At 35.9% G+C, this 22,404-nt stretch overlaps 1 protein-coding gene across 1 annotated transcript; it reads left to right on the top strand.

The window, feature by feature from the left end:
* Positions 1-702: 702 nt before the first annotated feature.
* Positions 703-21,900, top strand: GCK72_015252 (uncharacterized protein; the record flags this gene model as incomplete). The annotated part of the gene is made up of 13 exons (XM_003093479.2): positions 703-841; positions 2,788-3,005; positions 6,877-7,103; positions 8,587-8,820; positions 10,311-10,431; positions 12,294-12,572; positions 14,581-14,901; positions 15,725-15,973; positions 17,224-17,622; positions 19,251-19,613; positions 20,248-20,347; positions 20,394-20,595; positions 21,588-21,900. 13 exons carry the CDS (start codon positions 703-705, stop codon positions 21,898-21,900), a joined length of 3,165 nt encoding a protein of 1,054 aa, XP_003093527.2.
* Between the last annotated feature and the right edge of the window lie 504 nt (positions 21,901-22,404).

The raw sequence follows: 22,404 nt of genomic DNA, 5'->3' as shown, positions 1-22,404 counted from the left end.
GATCGCGGCGAGACCCGTCGACGCGAAAACTGCGTGCGCCTTTAAAAAATATTTTTATTTCTGGCGGAATTCTTTGGTTTTCCATGTTTTTTGATGTTTCAAAAGAGAATTAGAAGAAAATTTTGCGGATTTTGCGGATTTGAAACTTAAAAAATATCACAAAGAAGGGGAAAATGTATAAATTCTATAAAATCGCCGTCAAGTGGCACTTGTCGGTGTCGGAAACTTCTTCCGGATCCCAAAGGGGTGAAGATGTGGGGAATTGGAAATAGTTTGCTAGGATCTGAATGATTTTGGCTAGCAGATGTTTTGTAAAATTATATTATTCATGTTTTTTCTTATCAAATAAACTTTTTTTGCAGTTTTTTCAGATTTTTTCAGCGTTTCTCTTTTAATAGAATTGTTCCAGATATATCAATTGTTTTCCAGACATATCTTCTTGCTATTTTCCGTTATGATGTTTGTGTGTATTTGTCTTCTTCTTCATCTGGCCTGCTGACTCACTTCCCTTTGATTGTCTGCGTCTCCACACACTCGTCCCGACCTGTTCTTCTTCTTCTGTTGGCTTGCGGTGGTCTTTTTGTCGCCCATTTTCTCCCAGACACAAGTCACCGTTCATTACTAATTTTTATTTCACAAGACGCCTCATTTTCTCCGTTTTTCTCTACTAATCAATCAGGTAGCTCCACAGTTTCAGACTGTATGAAATATGACATGAGCCACCATCGAAAAGAGTCCGATTCCTCTCCGTCGCCGGCGAAGTCCGTCAAGGAAATGCTCGCCGAGTTTCAAAATAAGCTCGACGGTGATGATAATCGGTTTCGAAAGCCACCGCCACCTTGTAAGTCTGGAAAAATCTGGAAATTTCTGGAAAAATTGATCGAAAATAGCTTTAAAAGTTTCATTTGTTATCAGGTGACATTGTGATTTGAGTTGGGCACAAAAGTTACGAAATGTTTTGGCAAACAATTGGGTTGGGGAAACAATGGAAAACCTGGAAAATAGAAAGAAGAGGGTTTTGGCAGTGAAGAAAGTATTTTTTGAAGGAAAAAACATAAAAAATGGGTTTTTCGAATTTTTCGGCTAAAAAAAATTATGAGGTTTTGGCCACTGAAATTCTGCAGTTTTACTAATTTCAGCGCAGAAATCACAATGAATCAGTTTTTCCCGTTAAAAACGGTGAAAATAACAATTTTAGAGCTGAAAATAACAATTTTCACCCATTTTTGAGTAATTCTTTTCAAATTTGTTGCACATTTTCACCCAATTTCCAGCTATTCCCATCAATTTTCCCCCTGCCAAAACCACCTTGTTTGTTTACTTAAGATGTGTATTTTTTTGTTCGTTTTCTCCCTTTTTTGGCTGTAAATATTGCAGTTCCACCTGAAAAAAATCTGAAAAAATAATTCCAGCTTATCATCACATATAGAAAAAAAACAAGCGTGACTTTTCCCGATTTTTCTATCAAAAAAGCTGCTAAAAGCCGTCTTACTGTTTACTCAAAAGTGCCACTTGACTTACTCTTTTGTCGCCTTTCGCCCCCTATTAAATTCCACGAGAAATGTGAGAAAATTGGGAGAAAAAGGAGAGAAAGAAGGTCAAATGTAAATGACCCCCTGCTGAGAAAATTAGATAATTTATGATAAGAAAAGAAGGGAATAATTGGAAGTTTTCGGCTGGATCAGAAAGGAAAAGGCAAAGAAAATGAAACCTTAATTGGGTAATTGCTGAGAATTAATTAATTTCTAATGAAAGAAAATGTAAAAATCAGAGTTTAAACCACTCTCACTTGAAAATCCAAAAATCGAATTGCCTCGCTAAAATTTCTGTTTTTTTTTCGAATTTTTCACTGAATTTTGAATCGAAAACTTGTTTTTTATGTGCTAAAGCTCCTTTTCTGCAAGAAATCATTAATATTCACGTAAAACTCTGCAATTTACACCCAAAAATCTAATTTTACTCCCGGAAAAAGTCAAATTTTTCCTAAAATACTGTAATTTTGCAAACGCGCTCCACTGAACTTTCAGCCGAAAATGCTCAAAAATCGGATTTCTGGTTAGTTTTTCGAGGGTTTTCTGGGGTTTTTAAGCATAATGAAAGTAAATAATGTTGATAATCATAAAAATCATATAAAATATACCTAGAATTGTGAAAGTTTATTGAAAAAATCATCTGAAAAGCTGGAAATTTGAAATTTCCAACTTTTTACCAATTTTCACAAATTTTCTCCCAAAAAATCTTTCGAAACCCCCCAAATTCTTCCTACTGTTTTCCGACGAGTGTATGTGTCAGAGTGTCTGTTCTCTCAGTGTTTAATCTATGGGAGTCAATCATGACTCACTTTTTGTTGTGTGTAAATTAGTGGGAGAGAGAAGAAATTGAACTTTTAGTTTTTCATTTTTTTGCGAAACTGATCATTTGAGAAGATAATTATGATGGGAGGGGAAGGGAATCAGGATATGCAAATTTTGAAAAAAGAGGAGATGACCTTCAAAAGTCTGCGGAAGGCAAGGGAGAGGTGACTAATACAGTGAAATTTTAAAAAGAACAAACAAAGAAACATATTACCACGACACGCTTCTTGCAACCGCGCTCTAGAGAAATCGAAGAAAATAGTGTGCGAAATTGAGAGACTCAGAGAAAAATACACATTTTTCAATGGCATTTCGGTGGAGCGCAGTTGTGAGAAACGTGCCGAGCTAATAGAAAAATGGGAAAAAGACAAAAAAAAACTGACTCGTTTTTAACATCAAATAATACCGTTTTTTCTAAAATCTCAATTTCCAGCGCCGCGTCGTGCTCCCCCACCACCACCACACCGTAAACCATCAACCCAGTCATCTCCTCTACCAAGAACTGAAGCAGAAGAAGAAGAAGAAACACTGAAACGACCGGAAGAGTATCCAGAAGACCCTCCGCCGACGGAAATAAATTCGAATTCACTGCGAAGAAGTTTGGGTCCGAAACCGAAAGTCGCACCGAAACCGCTGTTTTTGAACGGATTGGTGAGTTTTGGGATTAAAAAGTGAATAATAGTCTTCAAAAAACGTCAATTACGCACTAAAAACTCATTAAAATATCTAAAAGTGGATAATTTCAAAACGGTGTTTCCAAATTTTTATGCTGTTTCAGCAATTTGTCAAAACTAAAGAAAAATTATGTTTTTAATATCCTAACTTTTCGCGAAAAAACCCATTTGAAACTCATTTTTCTCTTCGGACATCGAAAATTCCAGTTTTTCTGTAAATTGACGAAGAAACTAAGGAGTTTTTCATAGTTTACGTATTCTTTCGTTCTTTCTTTTCAATTAAAACTGTTCAGTTTCTCTTTCGCTCCAGTTTCAGACAAAAATTTCAGTTTTTCCAGATAAAACTGGTTAAAAATGTGTAGAATTTCACATTTGTCAATTTTTATCGGTTCGATCTGACTTTGATACATATTCCGGTTAAAATCTGGAATTTCGGCGATTTTTTCAGTAAAACTTTCAAAAATCACTGCTCGGGCATAATACTCATCCTGTGAAATCTAGATCTCTTTGACCCCACATTTCCAGTCTAAAAATATAGTTTTTTCTATTAAAAAACAGGAAATCAATATATTTTTTCACAAATTTCTTCAATTTCAGTCGGTCTTTTTTTCACAGTTTCCTATTAACTCATCACAGTTCTTACAACTGCGCCCCACCGAAATCCCCCTTGAAAAATGTCTCTTTTTCTCAGAGTCTCTCAATTTCCCTTCTTCTGTTTCGATAGAGCGCGGTTACAAGAAGCGTACCGGCCGTAGTTAAAAAAAAATCAAAAACAGAAATATTTTTCACTCCTCCTCAAACTTTTTCCAAATATTTTTCTGCCATATTTTTCAATTTCCAATACATTTCCCCCCATTTTAATAGTGCAGATGTGCAAATAATCTCCGCCTCGATCATTAGCTCTACCTCTCTGTCCAAATTTCAAACACTTGAAAATCGCCCCTTTTCGGAAAAAGAAAGAGAAGAGAAAATTGTTCCGATTGTAAAACCGAGGCAAAAAAAGAGAAGAATAGAACAAGTTCATGGACACTTTATGTCTGACTAGTTATACTTCTTTCTCTGCTTCTCTCGTGTCTCTATTACTCTCTTGAATCCCTTTTTTATTTCATTTTTTCATATGGAAATCTGAAATTTTCTCTGTTTCACTAGTTTCCTTTTTTTAAAGTTGTTATAAAGGGTTCGATAAAACGTCATATGATGTGACTCAAATCTATAGATTTCAGTGAAGTATATAGAAGTGGTAAAGTCTGTCTGTCTGTAGGTTTTGTTCGGATGTCCGTATTTCAATAAAACGATTAACTCGGCACAGTTCTTACAACTGCGCTCCACCGAAACGTCCTTGAAAAATGTCTATTTTTCTCTGAGTCTCTCAATTTCGCCCACTATTTTCTTCAGTTTCGGTAGAGCGCGGTTGTAAGAAGCGTGTCGGGCTAATAGCCTTGAATGATCAAGGTCTCTCTGTTTCTGGGATTTTTCTCTTTACTGTTTCAGCAAAATTTCAAATAGAATTTTTCTGTAGCCAGGTGTTGCACTTTCTCTTCTTTTTGCTTGTCTGTGTATCTGGATGTCCGGAGATTTCCGGTGCATCAAGAAGAATGATTTTGACTAATTTTCTAAATTTTTTAACTGTTTCAAAGATTTCTCATTAAAACAAATTAGACTTCAGCAAGGTTCTACACGTTTTCTGTTGACTCTTCACTTCTGTATATTTATTTCTATTCATCCGAAATTCCGGTTGTCCAGATGTCCACTCCTGTGATCAATTTCCTCATTAAGGCAATTCGCAACATAGTGTCATCTATCTTTTTTACTGTTTCAAAATATTTATAAATATTTTGAGCAATTTTGTAGCATTAACAACACTTCATGTTTTGCAACTCTGGATAAGAACATCAGAACACTGTTCATTAGCACGGCACGTTTCTTACAACAGCGCTCTACCGAAACCAATGAAAATAGTGTTCTAAATTGAGAGACTAAGAGAAAACGAGACATTTTTCAAGGGCATTTCGGTGGAGCGCAGTTTTGAGAACTGTGTGTCTAGGAGTCCAGATGTCCTGCATTCTAGATGACGCTCTCCCCCATTTGTGTATCCGGATGTCCTTCCCTTCCTCTCTACCCTTCCAAAAATTTCACTTCCTTTTCTATTTTATATTCCATTCTGTGTCCCATTTGAAATAATATTCTTTCTCTCCCTCCAAATCTGTCTCCCTCTGGTCACAAAACACACACACGGAAGGGACGATAATCCGACAATAAGTGCTTGCCTTTTTGGCCCTCCTTTTCTCGACCTCCCCCTCCTTCATTTTCATATTATACAAACTTTTTTCGACTTTTTTCAATTTTAGAAACTTGGTCACACTTGCTGCATAAAAGATATGAATTTTGAGGTTAGTTATGGATAAACGGGATTGAAAACAAACCTATTGGGCGTCGTATTGAAAATGTGGAAATTGAGAATTTTAAGATCTCTTTTTGAAACTGTATTTTTTCTGAATCGCTGTTTTTCAGAGGAGACTAGAAGGGCCCCTCTAATAAAGAGTCATCCCTAGTTTGTCGATTTCTGCCTTTTTTATCAGGAAACGGAAAAAAAGTCATGATTCGATCAACAGAACATTTAGAAGTTTAATTGTTTATAAAACTCATAATCTAATTTTTTTGGAATTAAGTCAATATAACAATTTTTGTGAAGAAACTGAAAATAATTCGTTGAAACTGTAATTTTTTTTTTGCTAAAATCACTTTTTTTTTAGAATTCAGGTCTAGTTTTTACTGTTTTTGTTATCTATGGATCTGAAAGGGATGTACAGTTCAAACAAAAAGAAAACTAGTTATATGCATTTCTAGAAATTTCTGAAATTTCTGATGAAACAGTAGATTTTTTTTTAGAAAAAAACCACTTTTTTTCGGAAAAAGTGATAATTTTTGTTGGGAAAATGTTAATTTTTAACCAAATTAAGTTCACAGGAAGATGTTGTATAGTGTAGCACAGGGGTGCGAGGCGTAAGGTCCTCAACGAAAAGTTTTGAATTTACCGACCGAGTCGCGATGCGTGTGCGTCGCGCTTTTCATTGAAAGATACGATAAACACACGCTAAACTTGAACTTGGCACTCAGCCAAGTCCGTTTTTGGCACCGTGCCAACCGCTGTGAGACGGAGCGCGTTTACGTGACCTTGCGTTTTGCATCCCTGTGGTGTAGTGCCAAACACTAAAAAGCTATTAGCTCAACACAGTTCATACAACTGCGCTCCACCGAAACCCGCTTGAAAATGTCTCTTTTTCTCTGAGACTCTCAATTTCGCACACAATTTTCTTGGGTTTTGGTAGACCGCGGTTATAAGCAGTGTGTCATTCGAACATTTCTTCTCACAGTCCTAACTCCTATCAGTTATTTCAGTTTAGTTCAAATTTTTGCACACAATGCAGTTTATTTATATCGACAAGTGCATCTGTAAATTTCCAAAAACCCGGAACCCCATAGTGCCATCTGCACTTTTCCAGTCCAATCTGACCTTGTTTACAACCGTTTCTCCCTCGGGATTTTGTCTGTTAGTCATCCCAAAGGGCAAGAAATGATGTCATCTAATATTATTGTTGATTTCCATGGGAAATTTTCCACCAAAAATTGTAAAAACTTTAGGCGTCAAACATCAGAGTCAGGATAATCGGAATCAATTGTATTAGAACGGCACGCTTCTTACAACCGCGCTTTACCGAAACCAAAGAAAATAGTGTGTGAAATTGAAAGACTCAGAGAAAAAGAGACATTTATCAAGGGGGATTCGGTGGAGCCCAGTTGAATTATAATAATTTTCTCAACTTCTCACTCCCATTTCTCTTTTCCAGCTACCCACCTCAAGTTCCACTCCGGACGTTCCATCCCACCGTCCGGAAGCTCCGCCCCATTCTTCCTGTACGACACCAACTATTCTGGTGTCTCCAGCGACGTCGGACTATTCGAACGGTGGATTCTTTGATTCAAATGGCAATGGAAATGTAAAAGATCGAGCGAGACAGTTGGTTAATATGGGATTCGTACCGAGAGTTAATAATGGAGGAGGACAGATTGAGAGGTAAGAACCAGAAATATGTGTCAAAAATTTTATTGTTGAGCTCGAAAACCCCTATTTTGTGACTTTTTTCATCGTTTTTAAGTGTCTGGCGTGCCTTTGACGCGTTTTCTCAAAAAGTTTTCGAACGATTTCGAGGTTTTTATGAAAAACCACGGTTTTTAACTGAAAATTCTGATTTTTCAGGGCTTTTCCCGATTTTTGTGTAGTCTGGCGTGCCTCCGACGCATTATTTTTCAGTTGAAAAATCACAATTTTAAGCGTTTTTAAGTGAACACACATCTAGACTAAAAATTAGTCGATTCTGATAGTAGAAATGGAGTTCCCGCCGCTTTTTGAGTAATTAATTTTTGGTGTCGGGCGCACCTTTCGCGCGTTTTTTCAGCGAAAACTGCGAAAATTCCTTCAAAATTTGATGTCGGGCGCACCTTTGGCGCGTTTTTTCAGCGAAAACTGCGTGGTCGTCGTCGTCGTTCTAGGCTTTATTCTGTACATCCAAAAAATACAAATAAATCATTTTATTCTAGAAAAGAAAAGGTCACTGGTCTGATTGTGTTCGATTGAATCCATCCTGTAGAGAGGATTACTGTAGTGTGAGGTTCGGCTGGAAAATCTGAAAATAAATCCAGTTTTTCTGCGCTACCATGTTCGTAGGGACCCTTACCTTTCTATCCATCTTCAACTCCACTTCGTAATGAGCCACCGGCAGGAGAGGTTTATAACCAAACATCTGAAATTAGGGGGAACTGAAAGAGAGAAGACAGGGGGGAGGGGCTTACCTTGTTAGAGAGTAACATATTTGGAATCATTTTATCGATTGTCGATTTGTTATCGATTACTAAACTGATTTATCGATTTGAATTGATTCTTAAATAGACAAAAATTGAATAGAAAAAATGAGGAGAGGTCACTGGAACGGTCATCGATTTCAGTTCACGTGAATCTGTGTTTTTTAAGTTTTGAATAGAAGAAAAACGTGAAAAAAACGCGCGGACATCCGGACATACGTCACATTTTCAGTATTTTCTGAGATCGCAGACATCCGGACATTCGGAAATACAGACAGGCTTGAACATTGAAAGTTAGGTGGACATCCGGACACAAACACACATATAGAATCCATTTTTCGCTATTTTCAAATGTTTGGCGTGCCTTTGACGCGTTTTCTCAGAAAATTTCCGAAGAATTTCGAAATTTTAATGTAAAAAACCACGGTTTTTAACTGAAAATTCAAGATTTTTCAGCGTTTTTGAGCCAAAATTTTTTACATTTTTCGATTTTTGAAGAATCGCAATTTTAAGCGTTTTAAATGAACACACATGTAGACGGAAATCTAAAAAATGACCAAAAAAACGATCTCTGAAAGTCTGAATTTCGTGAATACAGACATCCGGATTCACAGACACACAGACATGCATAACGGACATCCGGATATCTTCCTCCACAGACATACAGTAATCCTACAGTAACCCATCCCTTATTCCAGACCAATATCCCAAGTGTCCACCCTTTCCCAAGTCAGTGATGAATTCGACGACGGTGACACTTCTGCATCAGATGAGGAGTCAACAGTCGACTCGACGTCTCATCAGAATCTTCGACGTCATCGACATGAAGACGATTTCGATGAGTTACCCCTCCCGCGGAATGATAGGAAAACGACGGCGGTGGCGACGACTCATTCGGAAATTATGCATGAAATGGAGCATTTGTTTGTGAGGTGAGCAAGGGAAGGGCTCTTTTTGCTAGGTCGGAACATTTTTCGAAATGTTTTTTTTTACTGTTTCAAGTTCCATTGTTTTATATCACAGCTATTGAAGCAACAGTTTCTCCTCGTATTATCTGTTCCAAGTTATCCTGTTCCTGTTACCACGGCACGCTGCTTACAACCGCGCTCTACCGAAACCGAAGAAAATAGTGTGCGAAATTGAGAGACTCAGAGAAAAAAGACATTTTTCAACAGCATTTCGGTGGAGCGCAGTTGTGAGAACCGTGTCGAGCTAATATTCTGTTCCTAACAATTTTTATTGAAACTTTTTGAAATTTTACTGTTTCAGATTTTTTATAACGAGAAAATTTTGAACTTTCGATCACTCCGGCACGAGCATTTCTTGTATTAATCAAACTTGTCAAATTTCGGCTTTTTGAAATTTTTTATAGATTTTAAATACATCCAAAAAAGTCCAATTTCTTGATGCATAGCTAGCTTTAAATTGAACCCTGAAGTATAGTCGAAAATTTGACATTTTTAGAAAGAATTCAAAAAAAAAATTCAACAATTTTTTGAATTTTAAACCCCGGGCCGGGCTGGGCCTGGCCGAGAACAAAAAGAAGGTATTTGAGTTTAGAACTCGGAAGAATAGAACTGCGACAAAATAAAACTGAGAAAATATAGAACAGGAAAAAGTAGAACTGTTACAAAGTGGAACAGTGGAAGTTAGAACTGCTACAAAATAGAACTCTAGTTCGAATGGAGCGCGTTTGCATTTTTTTTTTGCATTACTTCAATTTTTCATCGAATAATTGTTCAAATTGAAAAAAGTCGTTCTGTCGTTGTCGTTAAGTCGTTAGACAGAATTTGAACAATTATTCGATGAAAAATTGAAGTAATGCAAAAAAAATGCAAACGCGCTCCATTCGAACTAGAGTTCTATTTTGTAGCAGTTCTAACTTCCACTGTTCCACTTTGTAACAGTTCTATTTTAGTCAGTTCTATATTTTCACAGTTTTATTTTGTCGCAGTTCTATTCTTCCGAGTTCTAAACTCAAATACCCCCGATTTTTTTTACTGTTTCAATGATTTACAAATTTCGAAAAATTTTCAAATAGTCAATTGGCCGTATTTTCGTTTTCTTTTTTTATAAAGAATGAAAATTTAATTTCAAAAACAATAAACGAACACAATGAAACAGTAATTTTTTGAAACCAATTATTACAAAGTTGTACTGTTTAAATGTTGAGTTGTATTCGTTTAACTCTTTGTATCACCACTATTTTCCACATCATATTATGATGCAAAAGTCAGGAAATTCGTGAAAAAAAAATCTGAATTTTTTCTTTCGAAATATCAATTGAAAAGTTTTCCGTTTCAAAAACTTCTATTAACCGTTTCAATGTTAAATTGATGTTTTTCCGCCATTTCATATTTCCTCTGAAAAAATCTGAAATTCGCAATGCAAAATCTCATAAATTTCCCATAAATTTCTTCAGAGGTGGCAACAAAAAAGTGAACGGAAACAATAATGGAAATAAACCATCAACACAACAGAGACGACAATCGAATATTGATGAGATTCCGGCGGATGTTGGAAAACTGAGAGATAATCGAAAAGTGAGTTGAAATCTGTTTTTAATGAAATACCTGGATCATGAGTTTTAGTGAGAATTTCAGCAATTTCTATGCTCTTTTTGATGGTTTTTTGATCTGAAATGGGATTTTTACTGGAAATTTTCAGTTTTTTTCCGGGTACTGTTGTTTTTTTAATCATTTTTTGACTGTTTGAGATTGAAAGTGGACATCCGGACAGACATTCGGAAATCAAAAATTTTTTACTGTTTCTATAAAACTTGATTTGTTTTTCGAAGTTCAATCAATTCGTTACAGTGGCAAGTTTTGTGGTCAATAACTGAAAGCGGAAAATGAAAACTGGTACATCCGGATACGCAGACACACTGACAGACAACTTTTTTTCCAGTTTTCCATGAATTTTTGGCATTTTTTACCAACTGAGAAAAGTTTAGTACAGAAAATTACGAATTTTTACAGTTTTCAGTGATTATTTTTGTCTTATTAATTTGATTGTTTTCTGGCGGAAATCTGTACACACAGAAAGATAGACAGAAAGCGAATTCTTCTTAAAATTGATTTTTTTTTCACAATTTCTTTGTCAATTTCGAATTTTTTGATTAACATGAAATAACACTAATTTTCAGCCAATTTTCAAAAGTTTCTGACTCAAAAAGTCACAATTCTTGTCTGTTTTTAGATAAATGCTGAAAAAATCGGATTTCTTCGACCCTTTTTACCCCTATCCAGACAGTTTTCACACAATTTTCAAATTCTGTGCATTTTTTCGTCGGGATGTTCTGTGCCTGCACACAATTGGTGTTACAGTAACCCAAAAACACAAAATGAGAGATAGAGACGAAGGAGAATGGGGGTTCGGATAGTTTTTGATGGAGAATTCGAATTTGATATTACTTTTGAATCTTTGTGGAAATTTAATCGCTATTCGGCAGGTTTTTGATCTTTCAAACTCATTTTCTATATAAAATGGTATTTCAGTCTCAATCTCAATTTTCGAATTCGTTTTTTAATATCAAAATTTGCAATTATTACTGTTTCGAATTTTAAAAAAATTACAAATTTCCAACTCGATTTAGTCAGTCCTCCGACCGATGATCTCATCATTATAAGGGTATTCTAGAATATCTTTGACCAGGGTTACGGTAGGAGTTGGCACCGTGCCAAGTTTCAAATTTTTGATACATTTCCATAATGCAGACACACAGACAGACATTCCCCTTCCCAGTCACACCTCAAATCTCTGTGAGACACTCTCTCTCTCCACTCTCTTCTCTCCGCGTACTCTCTCCCCTCTCTAAGCCACAATCTCTGTCACTTCCGAAAGAGAAAAATGAGTCAGGTTGTGTTTCCAGAATAAATGGAGATCACTTGTTTATTTGGTTTTTCTGGAAAACAAAAAATGATTGAAATCTGCATGACGACATTGTTTTCTTTAGGTTTTTTCTGTTACTGTTTTTGAATTTTTGGATTTTTGGAGTTCCACTTAAGTTCTAAATGTGCCAAAATTTGTATTTTTGAGCTCGAAAACCGCATTTTTGTGACTGAAAATTTTCAAATGTCTGGCGTGCCTTTGACTCGTTTTCACAGAAAGTTTTCTGTAAATTTCAAGATTTTTTTTGAAAAAATTGGCTCAAAATCTACGGTTTTTGACTGAAAATTCGAGATTTTCCAGGGTTTTTTGAGTCAACTGTCAGAATTGTTGCATTTTCCGGTTTTTGTGTAGTCTGGCGCGCCTCCGACGCATTATTTTTTAGTTGAAAAACACAATTTAAAGCTTCAAAAAGCGTCGGAGGCGCGCCAGACTCGGTTTCTATAGTCTGTTGCTGGTTCTATACGATTTATAAATGACTTTTCAATGAATTTTCTATAATTTTCCCTATTTCCAGGGCCGCCACAACTCACTATTCGTGTCGCCGACATCCGGAATCTCGTCCACTTCCACCGACGATTTTTCCCGTATCACAAGTATGACAAGTGATCGAAGTAGTATTGTGACAAGTCATAGTGGGGGCGGAGACTCGGCCGACGGTACAGTATCCCCAATACCTGATTATGAGACTGGAAATGAGGAAGAGGATCAGAGATTGAAGAAGTTACACTATGCGGCTGTCGAGTTTTTGAAGGTTCAATCGAATTATGTACAGTATTTGAAGGAGATGGCGGTGGTGAGTTTTTTTTTTGGGGAAATGATACTTGAAAATTGATGGGAATTGATATTTTTTCAGAATTTTCAAGTTTTCCAGAATTTATCTTTAGAGCGCACTTCCAATACCTTAGAAAAATTGTGAAAAAATATTAAAACCGGTCCATGAATCTATAACTGCATCTCTAAAACTTTATGTGAAATTTTTATTTCTATGTTAGCTCTAACAGTTGTGGGATTCTTTACTTATCGCCCCCCACATCAGTAGAGTCCCCCACGTTGAAATTTACCTAGGAAGAGCCCCCACCCAGTACAAAACAGGTGGGGGCTTTTTCCTCACGGCGGGGGGCTCTACTTCTATTTTGATGTGAAACAATGACCCCCCACCAGTACAAAGTGGGGGACGATTGTTCAAGAACCTGGTATTCATGACTTATCGGCCCCACCCCCCTAGAGCCCCCCACCGAAAGTGGAGTTGTAATTCTTACTGTTTATCTTTAGCTGTAATCATTTATTGATAGCCCCCCACCATTGAACATCGGTCCCCCACCTATGGATTATTAGACCCCCATCAATGAATATCAGTCCCCCATTAATGACTTAAAAACCCCCATTGTTTAACAATAGACCCCCATCATAGAGCATCAGGCCCCCACTATTAAACCCCACACTATGAATGAAACAAATGGAAGCACGTTTTCAGACTATAATCTTGAACATCATAAATATAAATTATGCCGAAAATGTCTTTCCGGGTCTTTTTACCTAAGCCTGAAGATTCGGGTATAGTTTAATTTTGTTGGACTCAATGGTTCAGGCGTTTAAGTGAAAAAGAGAAAGGGGGGGGGGCTAATGTTCAATGGGTGGGGGGTCAATAATCAATCAGGTGGGGGGCTTTTCCCAGGTCCTTTTTGGGGGGTCATTCTTCAATATAGGGGGGGACGAAAAGTAAATATACCCACAGTTGTTACACCTGCGCTCCACCGTATTCATACGCCCACTGTTCACTACTGTATTTTTGAAAATTTTAAAAAGCTTTTTTGAAACAGTAATAGTTATATTCTCCAAACATTCGGCATGAAATACTGAACCACCGAAATTTTTTTCTTTTTTTTCAACTCTTGAGTATTTAAAACACAAATTTTCATCTTTTTCAGAAAAATTCTCTCAAAAATCCTGCTGTTATCAATCAAAAATTGCACTATAAAAGTTTCAGAATTTTATGAAACAGAACATTTTTATCAACAATTATGGATGGAAAATCAATTTTTTTTGTTATTCAACTTTTATCCATAATTTCCTAGAATTTTTTAAATGAAATAGCCATAATTTCCAGTTTAATATTTCAAATGAGTACCTACCAAAATCACTGAGGAAATCTTTTTTCATTTCTGAAACAGTAAATTTTTGTTTCAAAATATATGTATTATTAGCTCGGCACAGTTCTTACAACTCCGCTCCACCGAAATGCACTTGAGAAATGTCTCTTTTTCTCTGCGTCTCTCAATTTCGCACACTATTTTATTCGATTTCTCTAGAGCGCGGTTGTAAGACGCGTGCCGTGTTAATAACTGTGAACATTTTTTCAGACACAGTAGAAAAATTTACCGTTTCAAAGCAATTTCAACAATATTTCAGCAGTTTGATTCGTCAATCTCCAAGGAATTCTATTTTTCTATACTGTTTCAGAAGTTTGCCAAAAATATGTGGGTATATAAAAACCTCTATGAGAGAAAGAATTAGAGATCTTCTGAAAAAAAATTCGCAAAATTGTTCAAAGAGTTTTAAAAGTCTTGAACAATATGGCAGTTATCTACCGTAGTTAATTATCCAATTAGTCCATAAAATTCAAAATCAGAAATTATATCCGCATAGTTCTTACAAATGCGCTCCACCGAAATTCCCTTGCAAAATGTCTGCTTTTCTCTGAGTCTCTCAATTTCGCACACTATTCTCTTCAGTTTCGGTAGAGCGCCTTTGTAAGAAGTGTGTCGTGCTAATATATTTCCCTAAGAAATCCCATCTTCCAGCTCTACCCAGAATACATGGAACGATTCGGAAAACGTGCTGGCCACGACCTACTCGCCCACCACAATGGCCAAGAGAGTGTCGTTCTCCAAATCAAAAAGATTCTTGTTCAAATCCTTCCAATCCACGAAATGCTCCTAAAAGAAGTGGATACTGTAGTCTCGAATTGGGATTCACGGACACCCAATATGAGTAAAACTATCGGAACTTTCGCCGACTTTTTGAAGTGTTGTCAACCGTTTTTGGATAAAAAGGCGGAGTTTATGGCCAAGTTGTTACAGATGAGAAATGAGGATAGAGAGTTCGATGAGGCCACTTATATGGTGAGTTGGGAAAATCTGAAAATCGAGAAAATTATGAAAAATTGAAAAATGACAAACAGAAATTCCTTTTAAACAATTTCGAATTTATCTTTGCACGGTCTCCCACACAGCGAAAACGAACTGCAAGAAACGTGAAGCCGATTTTTTTTCACGTATTAATTCAATTCTTTCAGTTTTTACATTGAAAATGCAGTATTTTTCAGGTTTTCAGACGTCGCAATGGATGAAAAGTGGTCCCATCAATGAGAATTGTGTGAAATTAAATTCTCTATTGAATGAGCCAAAAAACGTAAATTGTGGTCAGAAATAGACTTTTTTGATACAGAAAAACCGATTTTCAGAAATTTCAGCCAATATATACTTTTCTGAAAATTTGAACATATTCAGAGTCTCCTCATGTGAATTCAAAATGTGAATTCAATGTGAATTCAAAAATGTTTTCTGTCAAAAACGTTATACTCATATTTCTGAAAATCGGTTTTTCTGCATCAAAAAAGTCAATCTCCTACCAAAATTCACGGTTTTTGGCTCATTTGATAGAGAATTTAATTTTCTACTATTCTGCTTGATGGGACCGCTTTTCAACCATTGCGACGTCTGAAAACCTGAAAAAACTGAATTTTCAGTGCAAAAAATAAAAGAATTGAATTAAAACGTGAAAAAATTGCCTTCACGTTCCTTGCAGTTCTTTTTCGCAGTATGGGAGACCGTGCTTGAGATTTTTTAGAAAAATATTTTTCGACTGTTTCAGTCTACATTTAATGAATTTCTAGGAAATCCTATTATTACTTTCATAGCTTCCATTTTTTCCAATCATTTTCAGTTCGAAACGGAAGTATTCAAGCGTGGAAAGAAGGGAGCTGTCATCCAACAACTCGATCAAGTTCATCAGAATTTCATGCGTTATAAACTTCTAATGCTTCGATATTCTGAATATCTGACGGATGGATCTGATGAGAAGAAGAAGGCTGAAGAGGCGATTGCCAAGCTGGAATCAGTTACACAGGCGGTTAATCAGAAGATGGGATTGCCGACGACTGATGATTTGACAAAGTTGTATTATCGGTTTCAGGTGAGAAATGGAATAGAAATTTGAGACAAAAAACTCAAATTTCGAAATAAAACTACGGTTTCAAAGTGATGAGGAAAGCGTTGTTGAATTTATAAAACTAATTCAAATTGGAAAAATATCCTCAATTATTTCCAAAATTAAAAGAAAAAAGTATATTGGAGTCGCCCTTGACCGTTTCGAAAATTCAATAACCATTTTTATCTCTAGTTCTCTATACCTAATTTTCAGCTGTTAAAATATCATTTTTTCATACTTGTCAAAAATCGGGCCGGCCCGGCTCGGCCCGTCGGCCCGGATTCAAAAATGGGTACCCATTTTTACCAATATTTTTTTGAAATTTTTCAAACAAAAACAGTAAAAATGCTTGAATTATCATACATATTCACATTTTGATTCAATTTTAAATGTTTATTCGAAAACTATACTTTTTTTCAAAAAATTTCTAAAAAAAGTTCAAAAACTCAAAATGTTTTGAAAAAATGTTTCAAAACGGGCCGAGCGGGCCGGGCCGGGCCGAGATTTTTCCTGATTTCGGCCCGGTCCGGCCCGGCCCGTGACAAGTATGATTTTTTTAAATGTATGATTAACTCGAAACATGTAATTGAACAAATTTTTACTGTTTCTAATCATTCAAATATAATTTTTTATCAGTAGTCTCTATTAATTCGTTCATTAAATGGATTTTCTTAAAACATACCTCTTTTATAGTGGCAGCGAGGTGTAAGCATGACAGCGTAGTAGCGATCACTGAAAATTTGCTGTTTCGTGAAATTTAGAAAAATTTAAGAAATTTTTAAAATTTTTATTACATTCACCTTTTTATTACGAGTTGCTTTAGGATTTTAGCACGGCACACTTCGTACAACCGTACAACCGCGCTCTACCGAAACCGTAGAAAATTGTGTGTGAAATTGAGAGACACAGAGAAAAAGAGACATTTTTTCAAGCGGATTTCGGTAGAGCGCAGTTGTATGATCTATGCCGAGCTAATATTTGAAAATTGCGTTACTTCCCTTTTTTTTTAGTATTTCAGTCATTTTCCTCATTTTTAAAGCATTTTTCAATTAAAAATATGTTTTAAATCAGTTCCGACACGTATTACTGACGAAAAAATAAAAAATAAATGAAGAAAATGACAAAAAAAGTATATATTTTCCCAAAAATCTATTTAAAAAATTCCTGTTTCAAAACATTAATTTGATCTTTTTACGATCACAACCACCAATGAACGCCGAATCTGTTCATTTCAGTGTCAATTCAACGTTCTGGAACCAGGCCGTGTACTAATCCGTCAAGGAGACGTCATGAAACAGACACGAAAAGAGGAACAACCCCGTTACTTGGTCCTTTTCACTGATTGTCTCTGGATCTGTCGTGTCTCTTCGTCTCGTACTCTCTCGTCGGGCGGTCAATTCGAAATGAATCGATCCTACCGTATCCCATTGGAATATATGAGATTCGAGAGAATGGAAGAGGACGAATATGTGAAATGTTTGATGGTTAGGAGTAAAGTCAAGAGTGCAGTTATCATATTTCCGACAGAAAAAGAGAGAAATCAATGGGCGGATGATTTGGCGAAGGCGCAATTCGATAGAAAGTCTTATAAGAGAAGACAGTCGACAGCTGTACAGAAACATGATGAGAATAAGGTAAGAGGTTTCGGAGAGAATAGAGAAATTTCAGTTTCGTACAGATTCTATATCACCCGAGTACTAGAAATCTTCCTTTACTGTTTCACTTGAAACAGTAAAATTTAGAAAAAAATTTAATTTCAATAATGATACGTTATGGATTTTAAGCAGGTAGTTTTAATAGTTTTTATTTGGTTAAGAAGTTTGAAACAATGATCACAATTACGGTTTTTTGCAACTGCGCTCTACCGAAATACCACAAAAAAAGCGGGAGAAAAAAAACAAGAGGATTTCGGTAGAGCGCAGTTGTTAGAAACGAAAGATTTTCTGTCTCATAGAAAACTTTTTTAACATTTGTAATAGTGTTCAAAAAAAAGGAATATGACGAAAAAGAGACAGAACTGTTTACTCTTTCAGAAACAGAAATTTAAAAGAAAGTTTTTTTCGCTTTTACATCAGAAAATCCGTTCACACATTAATAAATCACGGTGTATAAAATAGAAAAAAATAAGCATTTGTCAAGAGGTTTCGATAGAGCGCAATTGTTAAAAAATTATAGATTTTATGCCAAAATCGTTTATCACAATCACGTTGAACAAATTTACTGTTTCAGAAACAGCAATAAAAATTTTTTTTTTCGATTTTACCATACTTGCAATCAAAAAAAGATACCTATTTTTTACCGAATTTTTTGAAATTTCACATTAAAAATTTCAATTTTTTGATGCATAACTAGCTTTTGATTGTATTCTGAAGTATAGCAAAAAATTCCACATTTTTGGGAAAAAATTCAAATTTCAGTTCAAATTTTTTCAGCCGGGTCGGGCCGTGGAAATTCTCGTCACGGCCCGGTCCGCCCCGCTGCAAGTACGGTTTTTACCATACATAGGTCCCTTTGAATTATGAAAAAAAACCATTCAGTTTCATCTGAAAATCCGTTCAGTACTCGGTCGGTTTCTATAGCAGAATTAGGAGATCACCGGGGCTTACAGTGCCTATTACTGAAATTCGAGATAGTTCGAAAGCCGTGTCCTTTACAATTAGGGCTCATTTGTCCCGGCTCTAGACTATGTTTCTCAAAACGAAAATTTACATCTTGAACAACGGATATATTAAAGTCTGAACTATGAATTGTCTTATTAAAAACGTTTGAAACGGTATAATTTACAACTTTTGTTCAGCTAGTGGCATCACACAACTAACTCCTTATGAAAGCTGGAGAGAGTACTAATTCTACCCTGGGGGTTCCATTTTTGCAGTCAGAATCAGCTAAACTTTGATAAAGACCGAGATACGGCGAAGTTCTCGAGTGACTTTCTCCACAAAGAGAGAAAAGTGGACTTTGAGAAGCCGTATCTCGGTCTCCAGCGGAATTTAACTGATTCTAGATTCAGAAATGGAATCATCAGGGTAGCTTTAGTATACTTTCCAGTTCAGCTCTCTGTTCACTGAAACTTTGAAACAGACAATTTTTGCAATTATATTGTGCTTCCCACTTCTATATGTCTGTCTGTGTGCCCGGATGTCCAGAATCCAAAAACACACAGAAAGACTAAAGGAAAGTTCAAAAAGTTTTGAGTGTTTTCTGAAATCTTGTCCGAGAGGACTACACACATTCTTAACAAGTTCAAAATAGAAAATTCCAGCTAAAAATGAAGAAGCTCCTAATGCTCGCCGAGAAGAACAATATCACAGAATCCCCTCACGACGACAATGAAGAAGAAGACGTGATGAGACCGAATGGAATCTGTGGAAATTCAAGAAGTACATCTGGATCACAAGACGAATTGTCATCTGTTCCAGTGACTCCACTGGATATCGGAGACTACGATGGAGGGATATTTGATGTGGGGGGACCACAGAGGAACGGATCAAAGAAACAGGCGGTGGCTGATGTGATTAAACCCGTCTGGCTTCCTGATAATATATCGAATGAATGTTTGATGGAGGGATGCTCCACAGAATTCAGTATTATCAATAGGAGACATCATTGCAGGGATTGTGGATGGGTATGACAAGTAGCACTTGAAATCTGGAACTTGAAAATTTTGAAATTGTTTGAAACAGAAATATATTTTTAAATATTTTCTGTTTCACGAAAACCATATCTGTCAGATTTTGAGTAAAAAACAGTGAGATGATGAAAATTGATTCGTTTTTGAGTCAAAAATCTGAAATTTTCTTTAAAAATCGATTTAACAAGTTTTTTCCAGCTAGTTTTGAGTATTTTAACTGCATTTCAAATTCTATAGGAGAGAAATCTGGCGTACCCTTGGCGCGTTTTTTTCTGGGATTTCTGTAAAATAAACTTTTAAACCCAAAAATCATCGAACTTATCTATAAAAACCTTCTTTTTTTAAATAAAAAATAAAAAATTTTTGTAGAAAACTCCGAAGTTCCAGGTAGAATTCAAACCATTTTCAAAGCTCCCATCATAAAATATGTAACTTTTGAAACGGCGAAAAAAATGTATAAAGGATAATATTCTACAGATTTTGTTCAAAAATAAGAATTCTGGCGTCTGGCGTACCTTTGGCGCGTTTTGTTTTTAGAACGAAAAATTGAATTTTTAACCTAAAAATTCACCTAAATGGAAATTCCACCCACAGAGACTAATTATAACTAATTATCGTGTGTTTTCAGCTAATATGCAAATACTGTAAAGGACAAGCACCATTGGCAAAATACGAGTTTCTAAAGCAGAATGTATGCTCCGAGTGTTATGATCGACAATTTGAGATTTGTGAGTTTTTGATTTTCAGATTTTTTGAAGATTCTTGTTTTTTCAGACAAAGCGGGTACACTATTCCCCACGAAAAACATTGTGATCCAAAGCGATGGAACCCATATGGTGAAGATTGGAAAACGGAATGAACAGGATACTGTCGATCCGAGAAAACTATTCAAACCGCCCGTCAATTTTGGATTTAAACATCGAAATGTTGAGGAGAAGAGGGCGGGAAGTATTGTGTTTGGAAGGGTTTATTTGAGGTGAGACAGATTTAGAACTACAGTAACCCAGCCAAGATTTAGAAATACAGTAACCCAGTCAAGATTTAGAACTACAGTAACCCAGTCAAGATTTAGAACTACAGTAACCCAGTCCGGATTTAGAACTACAGTAACCCAGTCAAGATTTAGAACTACAGTAACCCAGTCCGGATTTAGAACTACAGTAACCCAGTCAAGATTAAGAACTACAGTAACCCAGTCAAGATTTAGAACTACAGTAACCCAGTCAAGATTTAGAACTACAGTAACCCAGTCCGGATTTAGAACTACAGTAACCCAGTCAAGATTAAGAACTACAGTAACCCAGTCAAGATTTAGAACTACAGTAACCCAGTCAAGATTTAGAACTACAGTAACCCAGTCAAGATTAAGAACTACAGTAACCCAGTCAAGATTTAGAACTACAGTAACCCAGTCAAGATTTAGAACTACAGTAACCCAGTCAAGATTAAGAACTACAGTAACCCAGTCAAGATTTAGAACTACAGTAACCCAGTCAAGATTTAGAACTACAGTAACCCAGTCAAGATTTAGAACTACAGTAACCCAGTCAAGATTTAGAACTACAGTAACCCAGTCAAGATTTAGAACTACAGTAACCCAGTCAAGATTTAGAACTACAGTAACCCAGTCAAGATTTAGAACTACAGTAACCCAGTCCGGATTTAGAACTACAGTAACCCAGTCAAGATTAAGAACTACAGTAACCCAGTCAAGATTTAGAACTACAGTAACCCAGTCAAGATTTAGAACTACAGTAACCCAGTCAAGATTAAGAACTACAGTAACCCAGTCAAGATTTAGAACTACAGTAACCCAGTCAAGATTTAGAACTACAGTAACCCAGTCAAGATTTAGAACTACAGTAACCCAGTCAAGATTAAGAACTACAGTAACCCAGTCAAGATTTAGAACTACAGTAACCCAGTCAAGATTTAGAACTACAGTAACCGAATCCTCCTTTTTTTCAGAAATCGAAAATCTGAGGTGATCCGTCATGCACTGCTCCGTCGGGACGACTTAAAATTAGTATTCTATAAAGCGGAACTCGATTCGAAATCAGTTTTCGAAGTACTAATTTATGGATATTTCTATCGAGAAATTCAGTTAGAAGACTCAAATGGATGGCTCTTTGAATTAATCCACCGAAATCAAATCCGTACAAACGACACAAAAGATGACATCATCTCATTTCGAGTCGACAACAATACAAGTGCCAAGAAATGGTCGGCTGCTTTTGCTGATAAACTCGAATTAGATCCCACTTTCTGCCCGTCTTCCTGATGATTTCTGTGTTGTAGAGATTGTGTATTTATTGATGTAATTTACTTTACCAGTGTTTTGTCCCCCCGTTTTCCCCCATTTTTACTGGTATCTGAGTATATATCTGCTAGTCATTTTTAGCCTTTTACTGAAAATGTATTTTAATCGACAAATCAAAAGAAAATTATTGTATGGAAATGAGAAACAAAGAGTGAATAAATAGTTATTATTTTATGAAAATTTTGATTGAAAGTTAAAAAAAAGAAAAAAACTGCAGAATTATAAAGTAAGCGCAATAATAACTTTAGTTTAAAATTCTTTAAAAATTTAATTTTAGTGAAACAGAAATTTCTTTAAGAACTTTTAAATTGATAAAACTGGAAAAATGTTAAGAGTCTGAAATCTATCTGAAAAATTATTATTAGTTCTCCCTCCCCATTCGGGTCGAGAGAATTAGTTTTCTTTGGTCCTAGGCTAAAAAGAGGAAAGTTGATTATTAACAATATTCGATATTACAGAATTTAT

The sequence above is a fragment of the Caenorhabditis remanei genome, chromosome IV, assembly GCF_010183535.1.
Source record: "Caenorhabditis remanei strain PX506 chromosome IV, whole genome shotgun sequence".
Classification (NCBI taxonomy): domain Eukaryota; kingdom Metazoa; phylum Nematoda; class Chromadorea; order Rhabditida; family Rhabditidae; genus Caenorhabditis; species Caenorhabditis remanei.
The sequence above is the reverse complement of the archived record's forward strand: the minus strand, read 5'-3'. Positions and strand labels throughout refer to the sequence as shown.